The 26,042-nt window shown below is 45.5% G+C and overlaps 1 protein-coding gene across 1 annotated transcript; it reads right to left on the bottom strand.

The window, feature by feature from the left end:
• Positions 1–16: 16 nt before the first annotated feature.
• mkrn1 (makorin, ring finger protein, 1) lies at positions 17–24,945 on the bottom strand. Its single transcript, XM_083632279.1, has 8 exons — positions 24,832–24,945; positions 23,258–23,389; positions 17,022–17,323; positions 14,296–14,525; positions 10,577–10,791; positions 8,634–8,744; positions 7,719–7,863; positions 17–2,014 (listed from the first exon to the last, which is right to left on the bottom strand). Exons 1-8 carry the CDS (start codon positions 24,900–24,902, stop codon positions 1,808–1,810), a joined length of 1,413 nt encoding a protein of 470 aa, XP_083488405.1. The 5' UTR covers positions 24,903–24,945; the 3' UTR covers positions 17–1,807.
• Between the last annotated feature and the right edge of the window lie 1,097 nt (positions 24,946–26,042).

Below are 26,042 nucleotides of genomic sequence, written 5' to 3' on the forward strand. Positions count from 1 at the left end.
TTATGATGGATGGCTGTGGAACATAGAAAACACACATTTCATTTCATTTCGTATAAACATATGCATTCCAATGGAGTTCAACAGGTTGCAACCAGCTATCTGGAGTCTGTGGATGGGTGTCTTTTCAGCCTGGCTTAATATGCATTATTCACTTGAAGCAAACCAGAAATATCTACAGTTCAAAGACAGACAGGTATTCTGGGAGTAAAAGATTAAAAAAAAGACTTTACGCCTCCATTTTCTGCATTCTAAAGTCCAAAACACACTGCAGCGTATGACGCGTCAAAACCAGCTGCCCCCAGTATTTTCTATGTACAGCGCCACGTCACTGGCCTATTTCCAGCATGGCGTCTCGCCTCCCACGCTGTGTGGTCGACCCGGACAGACGCGCTGTGGTTTGGAATTTAGTCTGCTGATGTGAAAAGTCCAAATTACTACAAGCATGAACTCCAAATCACATCGGTGCCAAAGTGCACCGATGTGTGCACTGTGTGTGTGACGCCCCTACCTGTTAAGTGTTGCACTGCAGCGCATCTGAGCGACCACACAGTGAGACAACATGGTGGGAATAGGACGTGACGTGTCGCTGGGCTGTACATGGGAAATATTGGGAGCGGCTGGTTTGACACGCCGCCATTGTGTTTTGGACTTAAAGCTTGAAGTCAAGTAAAGACTTTGCCTTTAGGTACCACAGGTGTTCCTGATGCTGACATTCAGGACGGATAGCAATGTGCACCGGGGGCCATTGGGGGGAGGGAGGGGGGGGGATTTAGTAAAGTGTTGACCTGTATTTCGGGAAAGAAAACAGGAAGTACAGTAAGAGTGCGATTGTGCATGAGAGTACGTAAAGCCCACGGCTGCCTCTACCCAGTAATCAATTCAGTGCATGAGAAGAGGATCAGTCCAAACCGCCACACTAAGGTTCGACCGATATATCAGTATGCCCATATATTGAGCCGATATTGGGGGATATGGGTCAGTGTGGTCTACCTCTGATATGATGGAGGTTCTTTCCGGACCACTACAAATTCACCAAAACAGTCTGAAATACCTGACATGACATTTTGACAATTTAATTAATTTAATTGTTCAAAAAGTTTATGTGTGTGTGTAATCTGTGTATGAATTAATTCTTCATTTAAAAAGGCAGCAATGTATCCCAGAGTGTTCCTACTACTGAATAGGTGGTGTAGGTGGAAACATTTCATTGGTCATCGTTTTTAATGGAGAGTTTTAGTGTCCCATGATTGAATACTCAATGAATATTTGTAACTTTTTGGCATGACAATGCTCAAATAAGTACAGTATATTAATATCGACACCAAATATCAGCATTTGGCAGCTTCTAAAGTCCATATCGGTCAAACCTTACGCCAGTACAGGGAGTGGAGTTAGGTGCGTCCTCAGAGTCTCAGAAATATGTACAAACACCTGGGTCAATGATAAGTCAAACCCACACCCACGAATAAACGTAATGTTTATTAGCGATATTCAAAGAATTTTTTTTAACTTTTAATGTTAATTCTTATATTGTGTTCTTTTTGTCGTTTTATTTTTTCCTTTTTACATGAACCGCACGAGGAGAGAGTCACAAGGACTGGGTTTCTAGAAAATGTTTAGCACGAGCGCACCAACCTCTTGGATTTTTTTTAATATATTTTTGTGTTACTTTTATTAATGGCCTGCTATGAAAAGGCACTGCCACAACACGAGGGGAAAAAGCTACTGTCCATCACTCACACAAGACAGTCCATTCTAGTGTCTAGTATAGAGGGGGGTACAGGGGGGTAGTTAGTGGGCAGGCGTGCTATAGGTAAATCTCATAGATATCATCCAGCTCTTCGTGAAACAAGTCCCATTCGTCCTCTGAATCCGTCACGTCGTCGTCGGTTCCTGCGGCGAGGAGCATGAGGAGCATCTCGCTGAGCTCCAGCGTCACCATCTCCTCGTCCTCGTTGTCCTCGCTGCTCTCCCGCTCATCCAGGATGTCCCACAGGGGCGTCCGCCTGGAGCTCTGCAAGACAAATGGGACAGAGGTGGATTTTTGAACAAGGAAGACAAAGGGGACAGAGCTGGCTTTCAACAAGGGAGAAATGTTAAAAGTGGTCATCCAACAGTTAGTCTGGGACATCTTTTTCTTTGGATTTTTACTGTTGGTGCAGTTTGAGTTTCTATAGGTGGCGCTCATTCACTTGTCTGTTCAGCCGTGGTGGCTATCACTGCTCATGCTAACTAGCCAGCTCTGTCTGTTCAGCCGTGGTGGCTATCACTGCTCATGCTAACTAGCCAGCTCTGTCTGTTCAGCCGTGGTGGCTATCACTGCTCATGCTAACTAGCCAGCTCTGTCTGTTCAGCCGTGGTGGCTATAAGATAAGATAAGATATTACTTTATTGTCAGACAGAGTCCGAAAGTTGTCTTGCATCCACAGACACTTGTTTCTCATTGATACATACAACAGTGCAAAACGACAACCAACACCATCCTCAAAGTGCATAGTAGACAAAACAAAACAATAACAAAAGACAAGAATAAGGAAAGTGGCTGCAGCGCTTCCTTAGTCCCTATCTAGAGCCTGTAGCCTGATTCAACAGCTCGACAGCCTGGGGCACAAATGAGTTCCTCAGTCTGTTTAAGCGAGCCCGTGGGACTCTGAATCTTCTATTTGAAGGCAACAGCTCAAATTCATTAAAAAGAATGTGCGTTGGGTCAGATATTATCCTAGGTGCTAGAGACAAGATTCTACGTCTGTGGGCTTCCTGAAAGCTTGTTTCCAGTGTTTAGAGCAAATACGGACTAACCTGCCCAGTCTAGCTTTAAGCTGCACAGACAGACAGCTATACCAAGCACTACTCCCCTACAGCATTACACTCTGCACAATTGATTGAAAGAAAAGCAGCAAAATCTTTTTGTTCACTCCAAAGGACCTGAGCCTTCTTAAAAAATAAATACGTTGTTGCACCTTCTTACAGATGTAATCAGTATGTGCACTCCAGGACAGAGCAGTGTCCATTTGGATGCCGAGATATTTGTACGCAGAGACCTGTTCAATTTGTACGTTTTGGATGGTGACTGGAGGAGGATACTCGCTCTCCTTTGCACCAAAAATAATTTCTTTTGTTCTTCCTGCATTGATAATGAGTGCATTTTCCTCACACCACTGTACTACACTATCCATACGCTCCTGATGGATACTAGGGTCGTGTTTGGTGTCCAGCAAAGACAACAGTGTGGTGTCGTCTGAAAGCTTGAGTATGAATGTGTTTGGTCCAACAGCTCTACAGTCGTCTGTGTAAATTGTAAAAAGGAATGGTGAGCTCACGCTTCCCTGCGGTGATCCTATGTTAGTGAAGATGGAAGTAGATGTAGTCTGATTGACTCTAACTAGCTGTACTCTGTCTGTGAGGAATGAATAATACCAGTGAATCAGATATGGATTGACCTGCAGTTGCACCATTTTGGCCAGCAGGAGGCCTGGCTGGATCGTATTAAAAGCAGATGTAAAATCTAGAAAAAATGCCCTAGCTGTATTTTTAGGCTTGTCTAGATGCTGCAGGATGAGATGTGTCAAAGCTCCACTGCATCTTCTGTGCTACGCTTTTGTTTGTACGCAAACTGACATCTATCTAATTTCCCTCCAACGGACTTGGTAAGCTGCCCGACCACAATTTTCTCCAGTACCTTCATCACGATCGGAGTCAAAGCCACAGGGCGATAATCGCCAGGTTCTTTCGGACATGTTTTCTTTGGAAGCGGTATTATATAGAACGTCTTCCATTTTGTTGGAATTATATGGGAGTCCACAGAACACTGAAAAATAGGCTGCCACACAGGGGCCAGCTCAGCTGCACAGATTTTCAAAATAAAAGCACTGAGGTTATCGGGTCCCGTGGCTTTCCTCCCATTTAGATGCTGAAAGGTGTTCCTCACCTCCTCCTCAGTAATGTCAATTCTCTCAGAATGAGACAGAATTTATAACATCACCTGCCTGATTTACACACACACACACACACACACACACACACACACACACACACACACACACACACACACACACACACACACACACACACACACACACACACACACACACACACACACACACACACACACACACACACACACACACACACACACACACACACACACACACACACACACACACACACACACACACACACACACCTTCCTACACATGTACACACATTTTCAAATCTTGCAAAGAAACTATTCAGCTGGTTAGCAAACACCTCTACATTGTCTGTCACCAAATCTTTCCTGGTGTTGACATACCTGTCATGGTTTTCATGGTGTCCCATAACTGTTTGGTATTCTTACTTTCAAAAGCCTTTTCTAACTGTACCGTAAATTCCGGACTATAAGACGCACCGGTCTATAAGCCGCACCTTCAAAGGTGACTATTTTTTTCTTCTATAAGCCGCACCGGTCTATAAGCCGCGGGTGTTTTGATGTTTAATTACCATATGTAAGGCTTCGTGCACAGAGGGGATTGTCGGGAAAGAGATGGCTGTTTGGGGAAGCTCCCATTTATTAACATTTCAACAAAACAAAAGTCAGGTCACTAATCCCCAGACAAAATCACACATTGTGGTATTTTTTGTTTTTTTTACAGTGCACACAGTGTCCGCGGTGTGGTGAAAAGAGGGCAAGAGAGGAAATTAAAACAGAAGTGGATTTATAGTTAGAAAGAGTGCTAAAGAAGAGAGAATTCCGTTTTTTATTTTTTTATTTTAGTTACTCACAGTACTATTGACCAGTCCAACTCAAAAGATATTCGGCAGTTTCACTTTGAGCTCTTGTTCCGCCGCTGGGCACACAGTGTCCGCGGTGTGGTGAAAAGAGGGCAAGAGAGGAAATTAAAACAGAAGTGGATTTATAGTTAGAAAGAGTGCTAAAGATAGTCCGGTCTGGTTATGACGAGTCTCGCTGGGTACAGTACGCCAAAGCGATATCCATTGACTCGATGATGCTGTTGTATGTTGCGCGTTTCTGTTGCACCAACGCGGAGAGGTCCTGCCGGACGAAAAAGCGCGTACCCTCCCAGGTGAGGGGCTTCTTCCCCGCAGCCTGGAGGATGAGTTGACGGTCGGGCCAGCGGAGTAGGCAGATGAAGATGGCCCTCGGTGGCAGGCCGGGGTCTGGACGTGGCCGAGGCGCCCGGTGTGCCCTGTCCACCTCTGGTGGTTTCTCGCCTTCCTTCAGGTCCAGGATGTAACACAGGATTTTGCCACGAAAGCGTCCATGTCACCAATCTCAGCTCCTCTTTTACATTGATCAGGCGAATGTTATTTCTTTTACTCCTGCTGATTAAGTCATCAACCTGCGTGTGCAGGGTTTCGATTTTGCATTTTATCCATTTTCGGACTCACTGTGTTGTTTTTGTCCTCCAGTGCGCGGATGCGCTTTTCCGCATTATAAACTCTGTTCACGGTTGCCTTAGTTTCTTTAGTGAGTGAGTGGATGGACTTCTGCACGTTTTCAAACTTGTTTTCAAGCTGCTCAAAACCTCTGAGCGATGTCGGACTTAATCGATAGTGTTTCACGGAGTAAAAGTTTAGCCCAAGCGTGTATCTCCAGCCTCCAGCAGGTGAGTCATTTCCTCATTCATGGCGTGATTGCTTCGTCTTTTTCTTTCTGCTTACCTGTGTTGTGTTATGTTATGTTATGTTGTTAAAAGAGGGCAAGAGAGGAAATTAAAACAGAAGTGGATTTATAGTTAGAAAGAGTGCTAAAAAAGAGAGATTTTTTTTTTTTTTTGGAAAAAATCCATAGATAAGACGCACCGTTATATAAGCCGCAGGGGGCAAAAAAGGCCAAAAAACGGGAAAAAAGCCGCGGCTTATAGTCCGGAATTTACGGTAACTTATTTGCCCGTTTAGCGTCTCGTAATCTTTCCTTCAGATCTTTTTCTAAACGCTTTAATTCCCTTATATCCTTATTCCTAAAGGCAATCCTCCTTAGATTCATTATGCTTTACATCCTTAGTTACATACATCTTATTGTTTGGATATATTTTTATCTCCTTAGATGGTATTACTGACTGTACACAAAATTCTATGTACCGGTAGTCTGTTGTTACTGTAGCTGTCTCATCCAGGGAGTCCTGATGAAACTCCTCCCACATAGTACAGTCTAACGGCGGGTTTACACATACGCCTAGAGCGACGCTTTAAGCAACGCTTTAAGCTACGCCTAGGCATATAGGCATTGCCTCATGCACGCTAGGCGCCTATTTGCGTTCACACAGGACGCCACACTGAAGCCTCGCTCTGCGCTACGCTGATCACATGAGCAGCGGTTTTTTACACTTTTCAGATCTGATTTATAGCATGGGTGAGTCCTCTTTTTTATTGCAATGTGCAAGTGACGATGTCTGTCTATTTCCTGGCCGGCTGTAATTGTTATTTTCACTCGGGTAATCATGTGACTATGAGTCATCAACACCATGAGTGATACATGCATTGAGACAGGGGGGGTATATATACATCTGACAGAAAAGACGTTAATAGAGGAACACATGAAGGACAGCTCTCCTACTATGCACTCGTTAATTCGCGCTCCACCCTCCCTTTTGGGCAAACTCGGTAGAAAATATGGCCCAAGTCCATCAGAAACAACAGCCAGCTTGACAGTTCAGCGCGCCTAGACGCTGAAAAATAGAACAGACGCCTAAACGATAAATGCAGCGCAGCGCGAGCGTGGCTTCAGCGCAGCGTGGCAGCGGTATGTGTGAACGCTCTCTTCTGTTAACAAGGACGCCTAAATTTTATGCGTTGCTTAAAGCGTCCCTCTAGGCGTATGTGTAAACCCGCCGTAAGCATGCTTTTAACTCCTCTATACTGTCCGGTGACCAGACCCTTATTGTTTTTTTCTCTGGTTTATTCCTCTTCAGTTTGGGTTTATAAGTTGGCACCAGATGGACCACGTTATGATAATTGCTATCATTGCTCATGCTAACTAGCCAGCTCTGTCTGTTCATATCACTGCCCATGCTAACTAGCCAGCTCTGTATGTTCAGCCGTGGTGGCTATCACTGCCCATGCTAACTAGCCAGCTCTGTATGTTCACCCGTGGTGGCTATCACTGCCCATGCTAACTAGCCAGCTCTGTCTGTTCAGCCATGGTGGCTATCACTGCCCATGCTAACTAGCCAGCTCTGTATGTTCACCCGTGGTGGCTATCACTGCCCATGCTAACTAGCCAGCTCTGTCTGTTCAGCCGTGGTGGCTATCACTGCCCATGCTAACTAGCCAGCTCTGTCTGTTCATATCACTGCCCATGCTAACTAGCCAGCTCTGTATGTTCAGCCGTGGTGGCTATCACTGCCCATGCTAACTAGCCAGCTCTGTATGTTCACCTGTGGTGGCTATCACTGCCCATGCTAACTAGCCAGCTCTGTCTGTTCAGCCGTGGTGGCTATCACTGCTAATGCTAACTAGCCAGTTCTTCTTATGTTTATTCATAACAAACCGGACATGACCCTGGAAAGAACTACCCAACATTAGGGGTTACAGACTAGTCACCCATAGCGGATGAGCCTAGGGTTTTCGGACGGCCGATACACTAGTCTTAAAAAACAACAACAAAAAATAACAATTTAAAATTGCCCATTCCTACTCTGTCTGAATGCCAAGTTACACATTTTCGATTGTTGCTACTAAAATGGCAGAAGTGTAGTAGCCAGTGTTGACACTCTTACCCGGTTCCTGCCGTTGGATCCTGCCTGCCTTCTCTGGGGCTGGGCTTCCTCCAGCCGTCCGTCGGGAAAGGCATGCTTGTAGAAGCAGTTTGAGCCGAAAGGACAGGTTCCACGACCCTCATCGAAATATCGACATGATTTAGTCCTGGAAGATGCAACAGGGGAAAACGGCCCAATACACACAGCAAGTTAGATCACATGATGCTTTATCCAGCAACATTGCTTGTGGATGCTATTCACCTTATGTTCAGACCTTACAGTGGGCCAAATTCTTCCGGGTCCTTTTAACACTTCCGGCAGTCACAGCGCAAAATAAGACAGTTGTTTTTGGAGCGGACAGTGAAGGGGATAAAATAAAGAACGTAGCCTACTACTTTGAGCCGGTACACAGCAAGCAAGCGAGTATCCACTGTTAGCCAGGTCAGATAACGTTATCGTCGACAATGACGAGCACTTTCTTGTAAAACATACCTGGACCCCAACAAAGAAAGCTTCAGATAGTTTTCTCTCCTCCGAGTTGCGCTGGAGCCACTAACATCAATAAGACCCGCAGACGTTAACGTAATTCCCTGGAATGCGAGACTTAACGAGCCAGTTACATGGCGTTGCATTCTTAGACATTGCCGTTTGCTTTTGTTTGGTATGTTACATACAATTGGCTAAATTATTAGTTAATTCAGAGTTAGATAATATTGGAGCAGCCAGCCATTTTATTTTATTTTTAGCCGGAAGTTTTGATACGGCCACACGACCGGGCTACATAAGGTGAATAGTGATGGGTGTTTCTCAGAGGAGCGCTTCATAAATTAAAAGGAGATCTCATTGGCTTAAGTGCTTGTTTCAGAGAGGGTCTGTAGTGTGAGACCATTGATGTTTAGAATTTGTGGTGGCTGAGTAAAGGAAATGCACTTGTACCCCATGCCATCCTTGTATTTCTGGATGAGTTTCTGCTTGTCGTCCTTATCTTCAACCCAGTACTCGCTTGGGATGACGAAGTTGGATGTGATCCGACACTCTGGACAAGACCTGCAAAGAGACAGGGTGGACAGAGGTCACATTTTTTAACGTGCTTGCAATCATTCTAACCTGACATAAAAAAAAAACACACTAAACAAAACAAAACACCAAAATCATAATCATCCATGTTTCATCGGTAGATCTCTGGCTAACACTTTAGCATACACTATGGTACAGTACACATCCCACTTCTCTTATGCGATATCTCCTAGCATGAACCGGAAGTTGTTCTTCTTGGTGTGCCATCTCGAAGAGTGTCTCAAAGCTCGTATCCTGCTAGAGATATCTCTGAGGAGCTCTGAGCGAGGATACATGAGATATACATACATACACTCTACATAGATATAGTAATACTAATACTATGCTTAAATTAACCCAGTGGCGTGAATATCTGGTTTAGTTCAAGACAAACATTTTGGCTAGTGGAAATTCTGATTGGCTGGTAACTTTAAAATCTAGGAGCCAATTCGGCTGGTGATCCAAAAATTAATTTCAAGCCCTGTATATATCCATCCATCCATCCATCTTCAACCGCTTATCCGGGATCGGGGCGCGGAGGTAGTAGTTCCAGCAGTGGACCCCAAACTTCCCTTTCTCCTGCCACGTTAGCCAGCTCTGACTGGGGGATACTGAGATGTTCCCAGGCCAGCGTGGAGATATAATCTCTCCACCTAGCCCTCAGTCTGCCCTGTGGTCTCCTCCCAGCTGGACGTGCCTGGAACAACTCCCTACGGAGGTGCCCGGGTGGCATCCTTACCAGATGCCTGAACCACCTCGACTGGCTCCTTTCTACATGAAGGAGCAGCGGCTCTACTCTGAGTCCCTCACAGATGACGGAGCTTCTCACCTTATCACTAAGGAAGATGCCAGCCACCCTCCTCAGAAAACCTATTTCAGCTGCTTGCATCTGCAATCTTCTTCTTTCGGATGATCCATCCTTCATGACCACACAGTAGGTGAGGGTAGGAACGATGATCGATGGGTAGATCGAGAGCTTTGCCTTCTGACTCAGCTCTCCTTTCATCACAACGGTGTGGTAACGAGAACACAATACCGTTCCCGCTGTTCCAATTTTCGGGCCCATCTCCCGCTCCATCGTCCCCTTACTCGAGAACAAGACCCCGAGATACTGGAACTGCTTCACTTGCGGTAAGGACTCATTCCCTAACCTGGAGTAGACACTCCACTGGTTTCCTGCTGAGAACCATGACCTCAGATTTAGAGGTGCTGATCCTCATCCCACTTTTTAAATGTTTTCTGAAAATCTTGTTTATTTAAAAGAAAATGCATTTACATTTCGAAAGTCATAAAAGTGGTCCACGTTTATGAAGCTTATCCTGCTAAACACAGATTATCATCACTCCCTTAAACTTCTGTTAACCACAGACATTATTTCATGCATTTAACATAAATCCCCATTCTAAAACCCCATTCACTTTCCCCCTTACGAACCGAAGTGCTACTTCCGGACTCATTCCTGCGGTCCTCTATTTAGAGAGGCATGTTGTTCCTGCAGTCAAACAGTCACTATCTCCAGCTCATACAAGTTGCTGTGGTTTAGCATCTTATTTGTAAACAGCCTCTCAGAGCCAATCAGGATGTTTTCCTCTGTGGGAAGGACTAAGATGCAAGGAAAGGACGCAAGTGAGGGAACCGTGGATGCAATTAAGAAAAATAGGATGTACCCTATGTTGAGTGATAGTAGGTTACAATACTTACATGCTAACATTTAGCATGACGACTGTTTGAGAAACACTGCTCTATGCTAACACTTTGTGGACATTCAAAAGAAAGCGTTTCCTCACTCGTGTGGCTGCCTTCCCTTCCTGTGACTGACTCACTTGATGATTTTGCTCTCAAACTGCTTGGCACTCCTCCATTTGCGGATGCACTTCAGGCAGTAGCAGTGGCTGCAGTTGGAGAGGATGCCAAAGCGGCGCTCGCTCGGGTTGGCCTTCTCAAACACCACCTCCATACAAACACCGCACATCATGTCCTTGCTGCGTTGGACGGCGAAGGAGATCTCCATGTCTTTCTCGTGGGCCTCGATGCAAGCCTAGGACAAAGCACAGTTAAGCTCCGCAGAAAAAACAAGCACGAATTCACAATAGCTGCAACCACATATGTGAAGACACGTTTTAGCCAATTGGCATGAACATGAACACACACACACTTCACCTGCATGCCAAATTTCAGCCCTCTGCCGCTGCCATCTTGCATTTCAAAATCCCCCCCCCCCCCCCCTTTAGCCAACCGGCATGAACACAGACACACACCTTCACAGTTCACACTCACTCACTCACACACACACACACACACACACACACACACACACACAAATCAATGAACCACAATTGCTTCCTCATGAATCAGTTTTCATTTCAACTGTGGTCCTCAGATGCCGTTTGACAGGATCACAACATGGTACTGAGGATCACAACTCACAACATGGTACTGAGGATCACAACATGGTAATGCCACGGTACCCACTGAGGATCACAACATGGTAATGCCACGGTACCCACTGAGGATCACAACATGGTAATGCCACGGTACCCACTGAGGATCACAACATGGTAATGCCACGGTACCCACTGAGGATCACAACATGGTAATGCCACGGTACCCACTGAGGATCACAACATGGTAATGCCACGGTACCCACTGAGGATCACAACATGGTAATGCCACGGTACCCACTGAGCCCATGAAACATTACATTATTTTTGATAACTAAGTCGAAGCGCTTCCATGAATGATATATGAGACGCGGCTGGTTCACATAGGATGGGGAGGGACTTTGGATCTCTATTCCAAGAATTGTGTGACAGTGGTGAAGCCACATGTAACCTCCAGCCAGAGGTACTATGTTTATGGGCCATGCGGCTCCCATAGCAGGGTGTGTTTGTAAGCGTTACTATTATGATACGTCTTCAGCACTAGGTGGAGGTAGAGAGCAGTGCAGGGCTTTACTGACCTAATACACAGGGAGTGGCTGACTTGGGCCGTTTCTCAATACCAAGAATGCATTCTTGTTCTTGGGTTCTTGGGGAGAACGTTCTTGCTAGTCGTTCTTGGAAGAATGAACTTGCTAGGTCACAAGCACACATGACGCTGTTGGCAGTTTGAGACGATGCGTTCTTGAGGGTATTGCGCAATACCAGCGCAGAGGCCGCCTGCAGTACTCCACAAATAAAAAGCTCAGCTGATGTAGATGCAGCCAATTGTGGTCTGGAACTTTTTGCCATTTTTCACCATAAATGTTCGTAAAGTGGCACTTATTGAAACCTACTACCCTGCTTGTAGGCATCAAAAGTCATCAGAAATTAATTTAGTGATGAAATAAAACTTTAAATTGTAAAAAACTTTCCGGAGCTTATGGCGTCTTCTCTGCTGCGTTCTGCCTCTGCTTATGCCGAAATGCATGCTGGGATATCTGCCTTGCCAAGTTGACAAGTCACCAACCAGAGCATCCTCGGTAAAATGAGCGTGTCGAGAACACATCCGGGAATTTTAAGCGTTCTTGGCGAAATGTGAACTTTGTATTGGAACAGTACTTGGGCTGCGACTGATGACGTTTCACAGGGACACAATAACGGAAGAACACACAAGAACGCTTATTGAGAAACGGCCCATTGCTTCATAGATATAGTATGTAGGTGAAGAAGGGAGGAGATTTGAGTAGGGACACACACAGCTGAAACACACAGCTGAAAGTAGTGTGGTGCTGATTGAACGGGCGGCACACAGGTGCCGCGTTCGGAATCGTTCACTCATTCACTCACTCACTATTCCCCATATAGTGTTTATCATATAGTGAACTATAGGAATGATCAAAGGAGTTTGGGACACTACACAGATTTTTTTCCTGGAGATCATTGCGTCACCAGATGCGCCGGGTATTCATGTGACGCAAGCAATCCACGCCCACTATCACATAAACAACTGAGCTTGTGAGTCGTGAGAAGATTGAGATGTCCTGATGTTGCATGTTTTGACTGCTAAATCCTAAATAAATAGTTGAAATTCTAATGAAGTGCATGTGTGGTTTTGTCAACTATGGTGCTGTCTCCTAATAGCAAACTTTGCTGGTTAAGTAGCTCACAAGCTTGTTAGCTCGCGAGCTAAGGACTTTCTTCTTCTCCTTCCGTAAAGACAACCGCATTGCATTGTGGTACACCGGCAAAAACATATTTTTTTTAATTTAACCTTTGTTTAACCAGGAAGTCCCATTGAGATACGAGATCTCTTTTACAAGGGAGACCTGGCTCCCTTGTAAAATGTAGGGTAAAATGTAGGGTACATTCGCTGTTCACTACAAATCAATGTGCATTGTGTGCATTTATTTAGTGGACTAAATAATGAATCAAATTAACAGTTTAGAATTCGGACATCATCAAAAACATTGTGACACACTAAATAGTCCACTATTTCTGTCATAGGGACCGATTCCGAAAAGGGCTACGGTGTGGCTAGCACGGAGTTAGCTGCCTGAAAGAGTCTTACAGACACTAATGATTGGGGACAAGAACCAAGAGAACTACACTCGACCACTCGGTCACCAATGGACTGGGTGCACGCCACATCACTCTAAACCGACCCACACCACCAACGCCTGAGTTGGTCAAGTCCCAAAGCATGGAAGCTACGACGTGACAGGGGACGCCCTGAAACGCCGGAGTCCAGGTCTGGGGGACCTGCTAGCCTTAGACGTCCGGAGGTTACTAGAAGAGCTGAGAGAGAGACCATCTCCCCAGACGGATCAAATACATCCCAGTGAGGCATACGACACGTCTAATGCATCACTCGAGAGATTGAATGTTTCCAATGTTAACGGTAGGAAGCTAGTTTTGCTGGCTAAAGCCTAGGCTAGGCATAACTTAACAATCAATCAACGAGCGTGTGGTTGCCGTTGGGAGTTTGTGGAACAGTTATGCCTTGGCCACACTGATCCATGGTGTCTGTCCGTGTGCGTTCATTTCTCTGTTCACTTCCATTCATTTTCAATGACAGCTGTCCGACTGTCCGTGGAGCACTCAGAAGCGTACGTATCCAGAAGATTTGCATACGTTTTGATGGACAGAAAGTTGAAGAGGGATGAACTTTTTCTGGATGGACGTATCGGATGGTCGGATAGTCACTGTCCGTTTAGCCAATCAGAGTCGAGGTCTCGAGAGGAGGCGTTCCGAGATTTGTTTCAACTTTTCAAAGAAGATGGCGGCCGAGGCGGTGAAGGAGGCTATAATTAATAACGTACTCGCTTGATTTTACACAGCAGAGCCGAAATTGTAACAGAGCAACGTTGGTCCACAAACGTTGCTATTTTACCATTTTTTGGGAGATCGGGTTGCAGCATTGCAGTCAGACAGAGGAGAGAAGCGGAGTGCACAGACACTCCCCCAGCCACAGCCACACAGTCACACACAGACCCTCACGTGACGTTACGTTAGTCTGCCAGTCATACTCATGTCATGACATTTAGCTTTCCGCATCGGACAGACATCTGTCCATTCAATAATTCTGTCCATTTTCTGACAGATCAGTGTGGCCAAGGCCTTACCTTGGTGTGGTCGGAGCGCTGGCTGTTGTCGGTGGGGTGGAGCACCTGTAGGCCGCACATGTCGCACACGTCGCCGTGGAGATAGGCACAGTTGAGTCCGTAGCGACACTCGCCGACCGCGGCGTACGGACACAGCTGCTTCCTCAACTCTTTGTCGTCTTTGTCCTCTGCAGCCTCTGGGTCCGACTGCTGGACGACACGGGCAGACCCCTCCCCCTTCACCGGCTCAGCTGGGCCCACAAACACACAAGCATAAAGGACGGAACACTGCTGTTAAGATACTTTCACAACGGTTAAAGCTGCGTTCACACCGACCTATTAAAGTTTTTCGCTGGCATCGAGTTTACAATACATACAAAGTCAATGCAAACGAGCGATTGAGCGTATATTCGCCCGGGAGAAAGATCGCTGGGCGTCCGAGCGGCAGAGACAGAGCGATAGGGAGAAAATACGCTCGTTGCCCGAGATGAAATATACTGTATATCCCAACTCGAGCGAAAATACGCTGGCATCAGTCGCTTGCTGTTCAACGCTGATTGGCTGCCGTGTGAGAGCGAGTCAAGGATCACACTGGCTTGGAACAAACCGCTGGTTTATTGTGTGGCAACAAACCGCATTGAGAGGCTGACAGCTGACAAAGTGAAGTCTGTACTACCGGTATGGAGCTCGCAAGGGGAGCACGCTGATAGGCTTAGCTTGTAAACAACGACAGGGGCTCGTAGTGGACAAACAGCATGACATTGCGTAACGTTATTTTCATTTCATTTATTTGTTTATTTGAATAGGGACAGGTACACGTACATATAGTGTTCACAACATAAAATGTCAATAAACCTATGATGAGTTGTACCAAAGCATGTATAGCCCAGGGCTAGTTTGCAATGCCAGTCCCTAGATGTAACCCGACATTCCTGTAAAATAAAAATAATAATACACAAAAATACAGCAAAATACAATAAAAAGACACATATCAAAGATCAGATAGGCTACTAAACGTAAAATTCAGGTCAAATGTCAGTACAGTAACAATTCAAATATCACAGTTAAGACAGTTCAAATTATGTTCAGTTTAGTTAAAAGTGTATATAGCCCCCACATGTCCGTCAATTCGTGTGCCTGTTGATGAGCGATTTAAACAGAGCGACAGAGCGATTCCAAAGGGTTGAATCAAGCGACAGAGTGAAAAATAAATATCTCGGTGTGAACACAGCTTTAGAGCTAAATTCATCTTTGACGTCATCATCATTAGCTGGGGGTTACATGACACTTTTTTTCATCCTCAATGAAAAAATTACGAAATAATATTCCCACGCAAGTGTTTACATGAGCGCTAAATCGAACAATTGTATTAAGATGTGCGTTTGCATGCTCCACAGTACTGTCACGGTGACCCTTCTCTCATGGATTGGTTCTAATGGCTGTCAATCAAAAGTGGATGACGCAGCTTCATCCACCTAGGGCTGGGTGATATAGCCAGACAATGTATCGATATAAAAGATTTATATCACTCGATATCGATAATTATTATTGATAATTACCTATTTTATCAGAAACAGCTCTTTTTTACCTTTATATATACAGGGGGAGTTTCACTGGCAGTGCTTTCAGACAGACACGGTTCTGGTTCTGGCTCTGGCTCCGTTCTGGAGTCTCAGAACCTTGGTGCTTTCTGGCGAACCAGCCCGTGTTCACACCAGTTTAAGCGGAACCAAAGTGGGAGGACATTATTCGGTAGTCCTTCTTCAGTTTATTTTTTTAAGTTTATTAATTATTTGGTCTGGCGTTCGAGTGAACCCAGCCTTGGCCCTCTCTTCTGCAAGTTCGGCATATGACTTGCTCTTTCTTGTACTGCTTTCTAGCTTTTCTTGAGATTTGGTAGATGCCCAAATCGCCACTAAACATTTGGTTTCCTCAGCAGAGCACTGCAAATTATTTTTCTCTGTGTTGTCACTGCCTTCTTCTCCTTCCTGCTCGTTTTCACAGCCTAGAATGAGACACGCCCACTGATGATGTCACGGTTCCCAAGGAAAACCAACTATTTTTTGGTTCCGCTGAGAACCAACTTTTCAGGTTCCGAACCAATTATTTTTTCGGTCTGAACGCGCCGGCCAGTTCAGATTAGGGTTCTGGAACCGGAACCGGCACGGAGCCCTGCCGGTGTGAAAGCCCTATGAGAGCAATACTCTCTTTTTCAGGAGCGCCCTGTTCACACTCGCACACCTGGAAGCTGACCAGTACAACCACAGTGTGATCTGCTGGCCACTGAGCAGCTCCACTGGAGCGGTTGGGGTTAAGGGCCTTGCTCAAGGGCACCTCAGTGAGGTGAGGTAATGAGGGCTTTTTAGTGCAGAATGAGCTGTACCTTAGCTGCCAGGTGTCAAAACTAGTCATGATACCTCCTCCCACAAGAAGAGCAAATCAGCCACCATGCTGCAGAAACCATAGAAAGTCATCTGAAGGAGTGTTTACATCACCATTTGTATCCTTCAAACAGATTATCAAAGGCTTATTCACATCCCCCCTCACAATGAACTTTTCCTTGGGTGATTTCTTCTGATTGAGGTGGTTATATGAGGCAAGTGGAATAAAAAGGTTCATCCATGTAAACACAGCTAATGATCTTCATGGTCATAGCCCATCAACAGATTTCCACACTTCCTCGTTTCCCTACTGATGTCATTTAGTTTCATCAACAATAGTACCGCCTGGCAGGTCAGGTCACTCACCCCGTCCGCAGTAAGGCTGTCCTGGGACAAACTCGGCCGCGTTGACCCAGCCGGATGCCCCTGCGCCAGCGTTGAGCCAGTCTGGTGCCCCTGGGCCAGCGTTGAGCCAGCCTGGTGCCCCTGGGCCAGCGTTGACCCAGTCTGGTGCCCCTGGGCCAGCGTTGACCCAGTCTGGTGCCCCTGGGCCGGGAGACGGTCCACTGGGCTCTGGGTCTGAGGGGCCGGCGAGCGGGAGGGGGGGCAGCGGCAGCGCCTGTGTGGTCGGCGGCTCCTCCTGCTTGGCTGGTTTACAGTGTTCAAACCTGAGGAAACACACAGGGGCCAACAACTGTTAACCATCAAAACTTAATTTGTAGCCGAATTTGTCTCAAAAATAAAGTCAATAAAGCACGTCACGTAGTAGCCAACAGGTTCTAAAGAAACAGGCTTGTGATTGGAAGGTCGCCGGTTCAAATCCCCAGACCGGCTGGGAAGATGCGAGTGATGTGAGTGCAGAGGTTGCGTTGTACTCGTGACCCGCCCTACTCTGCCACTGATTGGCTAGACTAAGACTCGTTGCTTTCATCAGATGAGTTGGTCGGGTTGTTGGCACAGGATGAAGTAGATTCACAACACACGACAGGAAACACTCCGATACTGCACATGCACTATTGAATTCACAGGCATCAACGCCTTTTTGCGTAGTTTTAAGTGAAAATCGTACCAGCGTACTTTGATGACAAAATGCATCATGCCTGCTACACAAAATGCGTGCAGGTTGGCAGGTCTGCAATAGAGTACCGCAAGGATGACGTATTTTTGTAGGCTTTATCCAGAAATCACAGCCATTTAGGTTCGTCAGTGGAAAAGTCTATAGGGTTTTAGAATTGGGATTTCACTTAAAGTGTAACTTACCCCCAAAACACTTATTTTCAGCTTTTAACAAATATAGGCCATATATATTGGTTAACACGTTCACTGCCATCGACGAGTTAACTCGTCAAAAAAAAACAACGGTTGACTGCCGTCGACGAGTTAACTCGTCAAAAAAAAAATTATTGAATGTGTATAACCTATTTTACCGACCCACTAAGTGGCGACAGTGCTCTCCAGACTAGAGAAAGCCGAGCAAAAACAGCAGGAAAAAGCGTGAGGAAACCATTCTCATGAAAATGGTTTGGCGAAAACGCTTTCGCGCTGGGAGCTGGCGCACAACGGTGGGGGATTCCAAAAATAGACTCTGGGTGCAACACACTTTGAAACACACAGCAGAAAGCCCAGAATCGCACGCAGCTTCATCCCAGCTCACAACCGAAAACCCAGAAACGAACGAGCCCGATCCAGACTCGCCCGACGAGCGGCCGCCAGCAGCCAGGCAGCACAGACAGGCAGCAGAGGCTCGCCTGTGACACACGCTGCAGCCACCAGAGACACACCCACGGAGGGAGGAGTTTGAAGGAGAGGGGGGTGGGGGTGCTGTTATTTTGGAGGAAATTACTGTTCAGAACTATTGTTTAGATGTCTGATGTCTCACTGATGCCAAAAATAAATGGTTAAAGTGACTGTTCTGCCTGTTCTATCGAATTTCACAAAAAGGCATTTATCTCAGCTGTCCTTCTCAGACGCTGAAACCATGCTGTATTCAACTGCTAATGCCTACATAACAGAACATGATAAAAACTAACTCTTTTAGACAGAGAAAGCACACATTCTATTAGTTCTTTTGAGATATTTTGTGTTCACAAAGTCCTAGCAGAAAATAATCCTTGGCTCTTGAAAGATGAGCCAGAATCCTCAAAAAAACCCTTGGCAGAAGCTACCTACTGTATTGGAAAAACTGTTGGCAGTGAATGTGTTAAAAGCTGAAAAAAAGTTTGGGGTGGTATGTGAAGGATTGTGGTCAAAATCTCCACATTGAGACCAATCTGTTACAATTTTACAAACTCCTATCATTTCAGCAGCATAATCGTGCCCTCTATGGGTTTAAAACCTGCTTTTGTGCCGTCAAATGAATGGCCGATTTGGTACATCGTTACCTCACGGTGGTATTTGCGCGTGCCGTTTCCCACTCATGTGAGAGAGAAAAAAATCATGTGATTATTACTGTAGTTCACATGGCGCGAGCCCTTTAAGAGCAATGCATCCTGTGTAATCGCCTACTGTGGCTAATGTTAGCGGCTAGCTAGTTATGTTACATGGCAGTAAAATGCCACTGAATGACCAAATTGATATAACTTTTAACCATTTCGAGTAACACTGTTTCCATACGGATCACCAGCGTTAGTTTGTTGTTTATAACATGGCTATATTTCTAACGTTCTCTATCTCTGATACACTGAAAATACTGGGAGGCGGGCCATAGCGTCTCTGTCGATGATTTGATTTGACAGTTCTGGGCACTGGCGTTGGCCAATCCTGGCGTGTTCCACCTCCAAATCGATTGTGTTCTGGCGCAAAGCGAGTGGGTTCCAGGATGAACAGGCTCTCTGATGAGGCACGCGCCTTTTACGTTATGTTTAGAGCAGCGCAGTAAATACAATATTCCAGGAATGCGAGTTTAACTAAACAGTTACATGTCCTCTGCATTCTACAATAAATAAAGACATTACTGTTTGTTTTATTTTGTATGTTACATAGTTATTGGCTAAGTTATGTTAGTTTATGGGCTAGGAATTCTGCCAGGGTACAGAAGGGAGTATAGGCATCCATCTTGCTTGCAGAGTTTTCAAATCAAGTAGAATACAGTTTTGCAAGAAATCTGGGGGGGTGAGTCCCCCTTTAAATGCATAAAATAAGGTCTGTGGTTAACGAAGGTTTATGGGAACACAAATTTGGGTTCAGCATGATACTCTTCACAAACGTGAATAACTGAATGCCTTTTGAAGCGTTTTCTAAAAATCGTGTTTAAAAAAAACGAAAAGTGTTTGTGAAGATTATCATGCTGAACCCTAGACTCAGCCCTCAGTCTTAATCCGTTTCACTACTGTAAGACTGAGAATATTACTATTTAAATCTTTTCATAACGTTAGGTGGTGCTGTTGGAAGCCTTACATCGGAGAACCAATCATGAGTGCTGTGGGTGGGCCTGCTTTCTGGGGGCAGTTCTCATGCAGAACCGGTGTCTCGCAAAACATCGCCGCGTTTGCGGAGAAACATATTACGGTAATCACTTAGAAACAAACATAACCTGTTAATAGGACGTGTAAGCCCGACTCCCGAGGCTAACGTTACAGAGCCTGCAGTGCTGATGACTTCACACAAGTTCACAGTATCAAGCGGACCACTTCCGGGTAGGAAAAATGATTGTAAAATAAACAACAGGTATAAACTCTCTTTGCAGCACATCAGTGTGTTGCTCTATATTGGAGGAGAAGGAGAGCCAGCACACAAAATGTCCTTTCGTTGTATTTATTCCAGTTTTCACCAGGTACAGCACGAACGTTTCAGCCTAACGGCCTTCTTCAGCGTGTTGCTCTATATTGGAACTATGAAACATTGCATTGCCGCTACCAAATAAAATTCTAATAATAAATGTAGGCGTGTCTGCTCTGCTGCCGGCCGTTCTCGCCAGCTCGAAGAGAAAGATTTTGACAGTGAAATTCCCAGACGTTTGGTGGTTAGGTGGCGCCGCTCACCAAACGTCTGGAAACCGAGACTAGCTGAACCAAAATTCGCATTCCCATAAACTTTTGCTAACCACACACCTTATTTTATGCATTTATATGAAATCCCCATTCTAAAAACCCCATTCACTTTTCCCCTCACGAACCCGAAAGTATACTCCCGGAATCATTCCTGCGGTTCTCTATGCCTCCTCATGCTAGTTGTGTTGACACAATTTGACCAAATTTACAAAGACCAAGACAAAAAAAATCTGTTTTTTTGTTTGTTTGTTTTTTTAGTTTTGCAACACAACATGATTTCATTTTTTTTTTCAATCTAGTTTTTATATTTATTTCAATTCCCTAAAATGTTTTTTTTCCCACATCTAGTTTGTTTTTTTAGTTGAGTTTGGTGAACTATAATAACCTGTGTGCGAGCGCTATGCATACATAAATGAGAGATGAGGCCGCTGTAGCAGAATGGCAGAGTGAACTGGGTGAACCCAGCAACAGCGGAGGGGTGGGTGGGGGCGGGTGGGGTGGGAGGGGGGCACTCACAGAATGGAAGCAGCAGGGAAACACACATGGTTATGCAATTGCCATGCAGGCTGCGGCGCTCTGTCTGGCCCTGCCTGGGGGAGGCAGGAGAGAGACAGAGAGACGGAGTCAGGGAGCGAGACAGAGGCCCATCACAATAGTCAAGAGAGCCCAGGGAATTCAAGCGTAATAAAAGGCCCACAGCGGGACCCTTTCTCTGGAGTCTTTAACCCAGCCTGCGGAGCCCCAAGGGGGGCATGGATGGACATAATGAGGACACCACCGCACCGCAGCTCCATCATGAGGACGAAGGAATGCCACTTATCAACACAACAACAACAACAACAACAACAACAACTGCCACACGCTGGATCGTCCAGACCAAAGACGAGCAATAAGCCAGCTAGAGAAAGTCACTCAAGAGAAATGAGCAGATTATCCAAATAACAAAGGCTTTCTTGGTCCTGTCGGGGGGCTACGTAAGCCCCCCGACAGAGATGCTCCTGAAGCCAGACATGGAGCACACAGACAGACACTGTCTGTACAGGCTGGCTGCTGCGTCTGCCTCAACTCAGGCTCCACCACAAACTAAGGGAACCTAATCTGCCTGACGACGACGCTTCTAAAGATGATGTCAGACGCCATGAGACAAAAGCTCAATGATAGGCCCGGGACAGGATCTCAGGATTGTGGTCAAATCAGCAGCTTGTGACAAAAAAACAACAATACAAACACAATGTTGACAAATATGGTCACAAAGGCCAATGGAAATCAAAAGGCACGGCAGCGATATAGAGTGAAGTCTACTCTACTATGGCAATAGCATTGGACAGCACTAGCAGGAAAGTTGAACAAACCCTACCACCGAGCTAAGACACGTACAAAAAAAAAGATCGTATAAAGCAAATTTAAATACAATTCCAGTAGCTAACAGACTGAATGGGAGCTGCCACAGACACAGCAGCACAGACATGTTGACATTAAGAAGCAGCATTCTCAGGTGTCAGGTCCACTTAAAGAGCCTTCTGAAGAACTCTTCGGAGAAGCCCCGCCGTTGCCGTGGTAATCGACGCTCAAATCAGCCATTGATGCTTTGGTGTTGTCGTTTGTTTTTTTCTCCTCTCCTCTCTCGTTCTCTCTCCATAATATCTAACGTGGGGTGTCGCTTTGTGAGACAGTCTCTAGTTTCCTGGCTGGGCGGGGTCCTTTGGGCCAACACTGTTTTTAACACGGGGAACTCACACCGGCACGTGCCGTGAGAACAAACAAATGCACCCAACAGCCAGCCAGTAAGCTACACCTGACGGTTGAGCTGTGGTCTGCGGAGCTGTTGTAAACATGAATCTTCGTACACTTCTTTCCAACCCAGTGTGAGTAACGTTAACAAGGGTTCACGTGAATTCAAGTCCTTTCATTTGTTTATAATGTTATGAATTGGCAGCAGTCACAGATACTCACGTGAACGTGGTGACGTTGGATCTGTCTATCACATGGATTTGTTATTACCGACTGGTAGTGACAGTGAAGTTGGCTCGCGTCTATCACGTGGATGTACATACAGCCGGAGCGCACGTCATATTAGGATTATCAACATGTGGAACGTGTTGTTTTGTTAGTATAAGGTGAAATTCGCAACATTTTGTGGCAAATAATAATATCCGCACGTCGGACTCGGAGCAGATGAGCGTTTTGTCAGGAGAAGCCCGGAAGGAATGGTGCTGAGCTGAGAGTGCTTTCAACTCTGTGAGTAGCCTACATATGTGTTTGTTCCGCAGCAAGACAGCCGATCCATGCTTGATTCCCATATCCTATAGCAATTGTGATGTCACTGATGTTGTCATAGACAGTGACATCATAGTCTATGAGATCATCAGTGACATCATTGTCTATGACATCATCAGTGATGTCACTCTAGCAATTGTGGCTTTTGGTATTGAGTGCTGCGCATGCCAATAGAGCAGGCATGGCCACGTAGCAGCCGAGCTGCGGGCGAGCCTGCGCAGCAGCCGAGCTGCGTATGCTATGCGAGCTGCAGGGCGAGCCTAGGAGCGTGTGTAGCGTGCGAGATGCCTAGTTCAATATAAGCTCAATCATAACAGATTTCAGTGGTACATTTACCTGCAACGGTCCCCATACACACAATTTCCCTTCTGGAAGAACTTGCAAATCATGGCTGCAGGTTTACTGCTGGCGAGATCATGAGAGTATCGACAGTTGTCTCCTTCTTTGCAAAGCCCGTGCATGAAATACCTGCAAATACAAAAATGATGAATTAGAACTAGTAAATGGTGTCAATAACAGCTAGAGGACGGTGTAATTTGTGGAGTAAAATAATATAACAACAACGAACTAAACTGAGTTAGTCTTTCTTTCACTTTCATCATAGTCATACTGGTAACGTTATTCATCTACTTTTAGCTAATCTTACGTCACGGTCACTGTGACCATAACATAACGTCACAGGGTCACAGCAAACAAACAATTCAATTACAATTTACAGTTTGTGTCGGCTAGATCAGTTGGTATTAAAGTGGGGTTCGGGGACCCCCATGGGTCCTTGAGGGAGTTTTAGGGGGTCCCCAGCAAAAAGGGGGATCATTTATTTTCCCTATAATACCATCCATAAGTAACACAATGACAATTAGACTATAGTCATGGGTTTCATACACTTTCTGTAATAAAACATCTAAAACTAAAGCAGACAGGGGACCCTGGGACCAAATCTTATCCAATGGGTGTCCATGGTCTATAATGTGTGTCCGTTTAGGTGTCCCCTTGACGTGAAGAAGTGTGAGAACCACTGGGCTGGATTGATTCAAAACATCTTAATAGCTTTAACTGAGCCTACAAAGTGACACAAGGTAGGTGTTTGTTAACACTGGAACAAATGCCTATACGTATTGTGAAGTGATGTGATCTCGTATTTCTGTACTGTACGTGTAGTCGTCTTGTGCTTTTACTTTCCTCTTTTTATATGGACCTATATGTGTCTGAAATAAAATCAATGGAAAACAGACTTGGTGTGGCGCCGATCGGTGCAGGTATCTCAGCCAGGAAGAGAAGTGGTTGACTGTTGTAAATAAACTTGCCAACTAGCTAGCAGTTCTACCTCAAATAGTTAACGTTAGCTTGAAGAGAAAGAGAAAGCTTAGCGTGTGCCTTAACAGCTCCGGGTTCAGCCAACATGCGTTTGTTTTAGACCATAGCCTTTTGTTTTAGAGGCAGCAGCCAGCAGCGCATATTGCTAGCGTTAGCTGCTTAAACGGACCGTGAATTACTAAATAACGTAGCCAAACTAAGCGCCCCGCTGGCAAAGACCTTACACTGATAAGAACCGATGGCTAATAGCTTGTTCAGGTTGTTCCATTGCAACACGGGGAGCACGGCATTTCTTGCCAACACTCTGCGTCTGATTGGCTGTCATGCTTCTGTGCTGTTGTCCCATTGGCCCAAGGATGCGTTTTCAGGCCTAAATGGCGGCGGCACAGCTGTTGTGGAAAACGCATTAGCTTTCGGCTCTTGCCTTCTATACTCTTTGCCGCGGGTCTAGCAGTGCTATGTGACCACAACAACAACACAACACAGCTTAGCTTAGCTTAGCCTGTGTCTGGGCTCACAACACGATGCTGTCAGCCTATCTTCCTTGTCAAACCGTGCGTCTGTTTGTCGTGCTGGATTTGATCCTGTCTTACCTGCAGGGGACGTGTTTGGTCCAGCCTGAGAGTGTTCCTGAAGCCGCTGTGGACGCCGCTGCCTCCGCCATGTCTGTTTATGTCTCAGGCCACAGACAGACGGATGTTCCGGAAAGCTCCGCGGCCGCTCGGGATGTTCCGGGTAGTCTGGGGCCAAAACAAGCGTAGTACCACGTCATCCGGCGGAAACAAAACACAAGCCACTCAATGTAAATAAAATAGTACAAATAGGCTACACCGAAATCCCATCGTCTTTGGATACATCAACAATAGTAGGTGGTCAAACAGACGGTGTTTTGAATAGGAAGTCATAACACAACTGGGTCAACTGGGCGGGTGAATACTGTAGGCTACTGTTTTCATAGTGCAGTGTGCAAAACAAAATCTGAACTCTTTAAAATAACGTAAGAATTGGGCTACTCTTCCTTAAATTGTAAACATGAGTTTATAAATAAATAGGCTAGTTGAGAAGGGGAAGGAATAAATATGTGTATACTTCTTACTCCTTTTCGAACATGTAGAGTAATATTTAATGTGTTGAATTTGTTCATTTAAACTGCTGTGAAGACTTTTTTAAGACTATTGTTTTTGTTTTTATTATTCTTATTATTCTTGTTTTTGTTTTATGTGTTTTTTATCTTTACATGTTCGAAATAAAAAATATATCAATCATAGAGACAGTCCGCATGTCTGGGAACGCCCATACAGGCTCTAGGAACGCCCACAATAGACGCTGGGTTAGCCTGGGGGCGGGGTCAGGGTGGGGTAAATTCCCCCGTTCTATCCATTCAGCAAAATTAGAATTTAGCTGATAGCCCAGCCCTGGCAGACACGATCGGGGATTTAACCACCGCAGTAAACGCACATCTGAGCAGACGTCTTGTGTTCTGCTCTAGAACCCCCAAACATGTAGTTTAGAGCCGCAGCACCGTCTTTTGGTGAGTCAGCCCATGAGATATATCGGCGGTTTTACCCCACTCGCGCGCCAGCCGTTTAAAACCTCTTGCATGGCACCGTAACCCCGGCGTTACGTTTCTGATTTTTTGCTGTTCATCTGTCATTTATGTGATTAATTAGGTAGTTAATTCTGAACACTGCTGTTCATGCTACATACCAAATTCACCGACTGAATCTTGCGCATCGAACCATGTCTTCCTTTTTCAGATCAGATCAACACAGCAGAAGTTAGCTGTCTTTGTACAAAGACAACA

This window comes from Poromitra crassiceps, assembly GCF_964638095.1.
Source record: "Poromitra crassiceps genome assembly, chromosome: 2".
Lineage (NCBI taxonomy): Eukaryota > Metazoa > Chordata > Actinopteri > Beryciformes > Melamphaidae > Poromitra > Poromitra crassiceps.

Coding starts and splice junctions, on each gene's coding strand:
- mkrn1 (XM_083632279.1), bottom strand. CDS start 24,902: ATGGCGGAGGCAGCGGCGTCCACAGCGGCTTCAGGAACACTCTCAGGC. Junction 8,745..10,576: donor TTTGAGAGCAAAATCATCAA/GTGAGTCAGTCA, acceptor GTCTCTTTGCAG/GTCTTGTCCAGAGTGTCGGA. Junction 2,015..7,718: donor GATCCAACGGCAGGAACCGG/GTAAGAGTGTCA, acceptor TTTGTCTTGCAG/AGCTCCAGGCGGACGCCCCT.